At 38.8% G+C, this 8,636-nt stretch overlaps 1 protein-coding gene across 1 annotated transcript; it reads right to left on the bottom strand.

The window, feature by feature from the left end:
- Positions 1-2,625: 2,625 nt before the first annotated feature.
- Positions 2,626-7,541, bottom strand: GJB7 (gap junction protein beta 7). The gene is made up of 2 exons (XM_015812857.1): positions 7,389-7,541; positions 2,626-3,894 (listed from the first exon to the last, which is right to left on the bottom strand). Exon 2 carries the CDS (start codon positions 3,865-3,867, stop codon positions 3,088-3,090), a length of 780 nt encoding a protein of 259 aa, XP_015668343.1. The 5' UTR covers positions 3,868-3,894; positions 7,389-7,541; the 3' UTR covers positions 2,626-3,087.
- Positions 7,542-8,636: the final 1,095 nt, after the last annotated feature.

Below are 8,636 nucleotides of genomic sequence, written 5' to 3'. Positions count from 1 at the left end.
TGTGTTAATCCTATTATGTCCTGTCTTAGAGTTTGGGTGGGGTATGTAGATTTTAGGAGTCTTTGTCTTCCTAAGCTTCTAGCTTCAACCTTCCTGATGGTTTACACCTGCATTTCTATAGAGCTGGTTTCTGCTTGGGGAAGGGAGACTTGGGCTATTAAAAAAAACCTGAGCATGCTTTTCGGCCTCTTTAAGATCCTTTGAGGAAATATATTTTTCTGCCCTTTTAATATTTCCTTCTCTGGGGGGACTGACTTCCCACAAACCCATTCCAGGAGTCAAGCTTCTTAGATGGCACATACCTGACCCCAGTTGCCACATGACAAAATGTTAAGTGGGGGGGGGGGGGTTGAGAAGGAAGTAGTTTAGAAATACTTCTTTAATACATGAGATTTGTGAGTTTGGGTTGTATCCAAGGCTTCTGTGCACAGAATGATCATTCCCCTAGGTTTTTAAAAAAATTTCTACAATCCTGCTCTCCCCCCAAAAAACTTTAATCCCTGGGGGATTATGTCGTCCTTTAAATAGTGGGTGCAGTATCCTGCAGAATTGCAGTGAGGGGAAAGGTGGGAAATTTTAGGGTAATTCCATGCTGTGCAGCCTCAAATGTTAGATTTCATTATTCAAATGAAAAGGAAGGGAGGGAGGGAGGGAGGGAGGGAGGGAGGAAGGAAGGAAGGAAGGAAGGAAGGAAGGAAGGAAGGAAGGAAGGAAGGAAGGAAGGAAGGAAGGATGGAGCTGCTTCAATCACTGAAGTAACTCCAAGGTTGTTTTTAGAGGGAAGCGTGGGAAATCTATTGGCATGAATTGGTATTGTGCAACAACTGGATATAACACTTTTGGCATAAACATGCGTTATTTGTTTCAACAAAATGTTAAATTGATGTAAATGTGGCCAATTTTAAATGCAACCCCAAAAGTTGGGAAAGCCTAGTGTTAACCAGTTGTTTAACAAATTACACAGTTCTGTCTGTATTAGACTAGTTTATGTGAAGGACATGTCACGAGGACTTTATATTTCTGTCTTATATAACAACAATGAAATTGAACTTAAGGTTTTAGTCAGGACAGTCCTGAAAAAGTAACCTTTTCTTCTAGTCCTTGACATTTATCACAGCATTAGAAGAGATGTTTTTTCCATCATTGGTCGATGTGTCCTTGGACATGTCATTTACTTCCAGCTCAGCTTGATATTCCATAGTAACATGCTTTAGATCATGTCAAACCTCAGAGTGCTGTTAATGACAACTGCTGAAATGCCCTCTCCTTCTTTTGAACACTACAGTGCATGTAAGAATTCTAATACTAATTAGAATTCTAGCATGCTCATTCTGACATAATAAGTACAAGGCTGCCTTATATACTGAGACCTGTATAAATTAATTTAATGGTGTTATAACTGGCAGCACCTGGTCAATCTTGAAAAGTTACACAGGATCAGAATTCATTAAGACTTGGAGGAAACTATCAGGAAAATCCTGGGCTCCGGGTGATATTGGAAAGTCAGCAAAAAAAAAGAAGACGACGACTTAGCAAGAACAAATGTCAAACCACTTGGCCTTGTAATCACCAGTCTTCCTGGTAATTAACTTGGTATATTAACTGAATCCCTTTAATGCTTGGAAGGGGGAATCTTACGTCTCTTCCAGATGTTGCTGAACTACTAAGAATGCTTTTCCAGTATAATGTGACTAGGCCCCCATGACATCATCTTCATTTCTCATACACTGATATGAGTTGATATCAGTTGTACCCATTCCTGGATCAGGAGGATCTCCAGACTAATCGCCTCATAGTTGGAGTAATGCTGTACATGGGGCTGCTCTTGAAGCTCACATGGAAGTTAGCTAGTTCAGAATTCAGCAGCACGGGCAATGATGGTCCTGCCTCAGTCTGCCTGCATAACATCACTACTCTGTAAGCTGCACTGGTTGCCAATGAACCTCTTACAATTCAAGATGCTGCTTATCATCTATAAAAGTAGGTTTATGTCTATCTATTAAGAGTAGGCAGAATTGAAGTGTTTCGCCTACCAATTAAACTGTGCCATATATTGAGACCCGGATATTGCCTTTTAAGTTCTGGTATTTGCCCCCTGAAGCAGAGGTCCCCAACCTTTTGGGCACCGGGGACCGGTTCCATGGAAAGGTTTTTCCACGGACCAGAGGGTGCGTGGTTTTGTGTGCTGCCTGCATCCCACGGATGGGGCTTTGCTTGTTTGTGTGGACCGGTTGCTGGTATGCCGCGGCCCGGTACTGGTCCACAGACTGGGGGTTGGGGACCCCTGCTCTGGAGCACCATACCATACCCCCAGAGATCTATGTGGCTCCCACCATGACATTCTGTAAGTCTTTTAGAATTTGGCTGTTTTTCCTGGTCCTAGGTGGGATACAGTGACTGCTGAATCCCTGTCTGGTGTGGTTTTTTATTGTTTGTCTTGTCTGGACATATCTGAGTGTTATATCTTCATTTTTCTACTCTTTTAAAATGTAAAGCCAAAGTCACTTTGGAGTTGGATGGCCTTTAAATTTAACAAATAAATAAAATATATACAGAGACCAGTAAAACCAATATGGGATGAGGAACTTACAGTTACAAGAATAGATGACAGGAAAGAAAGCACACACACACTTACACAGTACTTTAGAATTATACACAATAACTAATAATTCACAGAAGAAATAAATGACTGCAGCAGGAAAACTAAGTAAAAACTAATACCATCAAATGTCTTTAAACAAAGTAAGATGTTGCCTGTTGAAAAATGAGTGAAAAAATAAGGTTCTCGACACTAGACACAGTTTTTAATCCCTTTGGTTTAAAAAAATGTTCAAGAATGAAAAAACATGTTTTGAAAGAATTGCACCAAAAAACCACGACTTAAGTTAGCATTATCTGTATCAGAAACATCAGTGCTTATATATCCCTTAGAAGGAGATGCCAGATGCCAAGAGATGCAAATTTGGTGAACCTTACACCATGCGTGGGAAAACCTAAATATGTAGCATGTTGGTTAAAATAATCAGACTCTGTTATTATCTGAAGTTGTATTGTTAACATTATTAAAATAAACAGTGTGCTTTTATTTTATAGTTGGAAGTGGCCCAAATATTTTTCATCTCCTTGGATACTGGGTGAATCTTGGTCAAGGGACACAGTGGTACCATTGTGAGCCGTAGAATTTGTTTTTTTATATTTGCGTTTGGCGTTTCGGACTTTCTTGATGTGATTCCTGAAGCAGCATTTGACCGAGTATTTGAAAATCAAATAGCTGAATTCAATTATATTTAAGGCTATGCACAAACAGGATGTCACCACCACAATGTACAGGAAAATTTTCTTCTCAGTAGGCTTGGATATATAGCAATCAACTGTGTTAGGACAAGGACTTGTGTCACATTGCACAAGGCGGGGTACATCAAATCCTCCATACATCTTGTAAAACAAATAGAGGAAACCTATTTCAAATCCAGTTTTGGAAAGGAGGCTGATGAGATAAGTGCAGAGCAAACCCCCATCAATACTTTTCAGGTCCTTATACAGCTTAGTTTGGTGTCTCTTTTCCCTGCTTTCTCGATAAGCAACATGGAGAACAACTAGAAGTGATGGTGTAGAGACCATGATCAGTTGCAAGGCCCAAAGCCTGACTTGGGAAATTGGGAAGAAATGATCAAAGCAGACATTTTCACAGCCAGGTTGTCTGATGTTACACTCAAACTCCTTCTGTTCATCTTTCCAGACATGTTCGGCAGCTACAACATAGACAAGGAGGCGAAATATAAACACAATAGCTAGCCAGACTCTGCCGATTTCCGTTGAATATTTATTTACACCACTTAGAATATCTCGTAAGAATGCCCAGCTCATAGTTTCTCCTTCAAGAATGCCAAGGAACTGTAACAAAACAAAATATGAACAATAGTGTGAACATGTCCTCTTTAAGCAAATAATATATATGGGAGGTAGATCCAGAATATAAAAGAGTATAACCAATGTGGGAATTATGTTAATAGGTAGATTTTTCAACAGCATTTCAAAAACAAAATAACATATAGGAACTCCAAGTACTAGAATCTCTGGGTCAAGATGGGAGAATTAAAGAATTTGTTTATGTACAAGACAAAACCTAGATGTTGTGTGTATAACAGTAACCTATGAAAAAGGCAGAATGGGTTGGATGTGATAATTCCTGGATGTAAACTTTATAGAAAATTAAGGGAGGTGTGCGCTAGGGGAGATGCCACTGTTTAAATAACAAAGGGTATTTAAAGAGTTACCTTGAGGGAAATAAGTTGGGTAGCTGTCAGAGACCAACCTTTAATTCTACTCAAAGGTGCTTTTTCAAAAGGCAACTGGGCTGTTTTTTTTCATTTTAATTCTACTCTTTTACTACTAGGGGGTGCTGTTCTCTCATTTAATAGCACTTTGTCGCTACTTTACAATGCTCTGGCCAGTAATAAAAAGGTGCATTTTTCCTCTTGTATTTTGCTAATATAAAATGCAATTGATAAATTGTAATCCTACTTTAAAAAAAAAAAGTTAAAGTGCATTATCTTAAATAACAATTTTAAATGGCTAAATATGTGTGCCTATGTGTTTAGATAAACCAGCATGGTTTTACAGGCAGTTCTTGTTTAGCAATTGCCTTGTATAATGACCGTTCACAGATATGACAGTGATGAAAAGTAACTTTGCAATCAATCCCCACATTTATAATCTTTACAGGTGTGTAAAGCAAAGAAAAGTTGAAATAAGATTGTAAACATAGTCACGATTTCACTTAGCGGGCACTTCACTTAAATGACTGAGTTGCTGGTCCCAATTGCAGTAAACAAGGAGTACCTGTAAAATTTACATAGTGATAGTGAGAATGGTTCAAGATGCAAGAGTTTAAAGATGTCAGGTGCTATTAAACCAACTACCATGTTGACACTCTTTCCTCTCAACCAAGTTAGTAGAAACAGCTTCCAAGCTTCAGGGGAAAGAAGATGGGCTTTTGAAGCACTTTCCAAATCGAAGTCTTTTTAAAAAATAAGGACAGAAAGGAATCAAGCTACATGATTGATTGTCTCATTGTTCAAAACCTTTGAGATATTATAGCTATGGGCTCCTTTCACTTATAGTTTATTTATTTATTTAATTTAATTTATATGCCGCCCTTCTCCCGACGGGACTCAGGGCGGCGCACAACATATTTAAAACCAGAACATATATACAATCCCCCCCTTAAAACCGAATTAAACCGAATTTTAATGTTGCGTCTGGTAGGTTGACTCAGCCTTCCATCCTTCCAAGGTCGGTAAAATGAGAACCCAGATTGTTGGGGGGGCAATACGCTGACTCTGTAAACCGCTCAGAGAGGGCTGTAAAAGCTTTTCAACCTTTTTACAGATTGTACCACTTTTAGGCTATGGCAATATTCAAGTACCACCAGTCGCCTAGTAAGGTGTCAAAAACTTGATGACCAAAAAAAAAAAAAAGGAAAAAAGTGATAAAGTACAGGTAATCCTTGACTTACAACAGTTTACTTAGTGACTGTTCGAAGTTACAACGGCACTGAAAAAAGAGACTTAGGACCATTTTTCACACTTATGACCATTGCAGAATCCCCAGGGTCATGTGATTTACATTCGGATGCTTGGCAACTGATTCATATTTATGATGGTCACAGTGTCCCGGGGTCATGTGATCCCCTTTTGCAACCTTCTGACAAGCAAAGTCAATGGGGAAGCCAGATTCACTTAACAACCATGTTACTAACTTACCAACTGCAATGAGTCACTTAACAAATGTGGCAAGAAAAGTCGTAAAATGGGGCAAAACTCATTTAACAAATTTTTCACCCCTCCTTTTATATCCTCTCCTCTCCCCCCTCCTCCTTTTCTCCTCGCTGCACCTCCAGCTGATTTCTCTCCTCAAGGCTGTACTTCTCCATCTCTCTTTCGCCATCCCCTTCTCTTCACCCCCCAATTCTTTTTTTTTTCTTGCCTCTCCTGCCAAAACCTGTTCCTTTTATAGCCTCTCCTCTCTCCTGCCTCCTCCTATTCTCTTCCAGGTGCACTGGAAGCACCAATCCTGGAGCCTCTGTCTCACCCCTGCAGCACTGCAGAAGTGCGCACCGATCCTGGGGCTTCTGCACAAGTGCCGATCAGCATGTAGCTATACCCTCCGATCCTGGGCCTTCTGCTGAACCCTGCAGCTCCAGCTGACTCTCCCTCAGGCTTGTGCAGTGCTGCCGCCTCTTCAGCTCACTTGTACACTTGTCTAGGCCGGTCCCGCTGCTCATGGCAGGAGGCCACATGGTGCTTTAGGCCGGTCCCGCTGTTCATGGCAGGAGGCCGCACGATGCTTCAGGACGGTGCTGCCGCGAGCGGCAGGAGGTCACACATCATGTTATTTTCGGGGTAGGTCTTACTTTCAGGGGAACACAGTATTCTTCATCCATGAATAGCCTGGCTATCTAGGCTATCCCCCAGTCTGTAACTTGGGGGTCCTGAATGGCTCCTACTTGAGCACCAATTGAGATCATGACTAAAGAGACCTTTGCCCAGCTGATGAATCAATTATGACCCTACTCAGACCAGAAAGTCTTGCCAACGGTAACTCATGCCTTAATCACCATACAATTTGATACTTCAGTGTCCTCCATATGAGACTGTATTTGAAGAGTCAACTCTGCTTGAAATCTACTTTATTGGTTGGAAAGAATCTTTTAGTGATGAAGGGATTTTATTGTGCTTATGATTTTAGTATGTTTAAGTTTGACATTAGCATTTATTTTATATATAGTAACCATTTTATATTGATACTTATAGTGTTATCATGTAATCATTGTTTTGTTATTTTGTAATCATTATTTTGTAGTTAATTGCTTGATTAACTACAAAATAATGATTACAAAATAACAAAACAATGATTACATGATAACACTATATGTATCAATATAAAATGGTTACTATATATAAAATAAATGCTAATGTCAAACTTAAACATACTAAAATCATAAGCACAATAAAATCCCTTCACTGAGATTTAAAAGGCTCTCCAAACTACAGAGCAACAAATGTTAATGTGTAATTTCAAGGCGTTTTTAAAGAGCCATCACAGAACATTTTTTATAATAAAGTAAAAGGGAGAGAGGGAGGAAAGAAATAAAGTCAAAGTTGTTTAGAATCTCAAATCAATAAACAACCATTTCTCATAAACTGAACAATGTTTTTGTTGTTTATTTACTTAGATTCTAAAGTGTTTTGACTGATTATATGCCACCAAGTTTAGCACAATTATCTGGCACCAAGTCAACCACAAAGATAGCATTCTATTATTTACATTCCATTTTAGAAGAACATATCTACATATTCTTTAAGATCTCTAGAAAACATACTTACCTTCAGAGTGGCAAGTGGTTGTCAAAGCAGCAGAATTCAAGAGCATTAAAAATTAATCTTTCATTTCCCAGAAAGTCACCAGCCTAGAAAATGGAGTCAGGTGGTTTCCTAGGCAGTGTAATTCACGTAAGTGCAACCTGATCATTTGTTCTAGTATATTATTCAAAAGAGAAACTAGCCTGTATTCTATTTGCCAGCGCAGTAGTTCCTCATTTGCTGTTTTCTTTCATTTTCAAAATAATATTATTATGGACCAGAGTTGACACATAGCTTGGAAATACCTGAGATAAACAGTAGCTGAGAGACAACTGTCAGACTTGGACTTATTGACCTATTCTCAATCAATAATGACCTCTTTTGGTGGTGAGGAGTCACTGCAGCCAATACTGCAATATAATATCGCACATTATTCTGTTGCTAATCTCCCATGTGTTATTTTAATTCTATAAAAAACATCCATAGTGAGTGACAAGGTCGTGATGCCTTTATCAGGCTCAATTTTCAAATACAAAAGTTTTCGTTCCGCAATGCAATATTTGAACTTAATTGTATTGCTTCACTTTTGTATCACAAAATGTTGAGGTAACTACAATTGGAATCTTCCATTTAATTCACTGACGTTCCTATTTAGCAGAGGTATGTGTGGGTGCGTAAAGTCCAAAGTCGAAATAAAGTTAATTAAGAAAGTCACACGCTGCATTAGGAAACTTTTTTCTTTAGATGCTCTGGCCTTGTGGAGGAAAAAAAAGAGAAAATTCTATCCTATCGAGCCAGATCTCTCTCTATATGTATATGTATATGTATATGTATATGTATATGTGTGTGTGTACATCTCCATTTAGGAGAGAAAACAAGTCAGGCGAGAACCTGAACTGTACAGGTTAGAGTCCAAAGAAAAATAAATGAACTGAGGGAGAAAGACAGTGATGGAAACTCTGGGGAAAAAACCCCCATCAATCGAATCAATAAGAGACACGTAACATGAAAAGTAAGTCATATAGGCAAGAATGGGCAATAAATTGCAGAATCCTTCAGGTAGCTCTATAGTTAATGTCAGTAGTTTTCTAGGGGCCAGTCAATGCAAAGTTGAACTTCAATGTGTTTAATCATGGTTAGTTAAATAAGCCACAATTAGCTGTTTCACATATACTAAACAACAAATAACAATTTATACACAAGTGTGTTCTTGTAGCAAAAGCCAAACCATAATATGGTTTAGTTAGTGCAATGGGCAATTCTAAAGTCTGG

The sequence above is a fragment of the Protobothrops mucrosquamatus genome, unplaced genomic scaffold (genome assembly GCF_001527695.2).
Source record: "Protobothrops mucrosquamatus isolate PMUCROS unplaced genomic scaffold, P.Mucros_1.0 scaffold114, whole genome shotgun sequence".
NCBI classification, from domain to species: domain Eukaryota; kingdom Metazoa; phylum Chordata; class Lepidosauria; order Squamata; family Viperidae; genus Protobothrops; species Protobothrops mucrosquamatus.
This window is presented reverse-complemented; position numbering and strand designations above follow the sequence as displayed.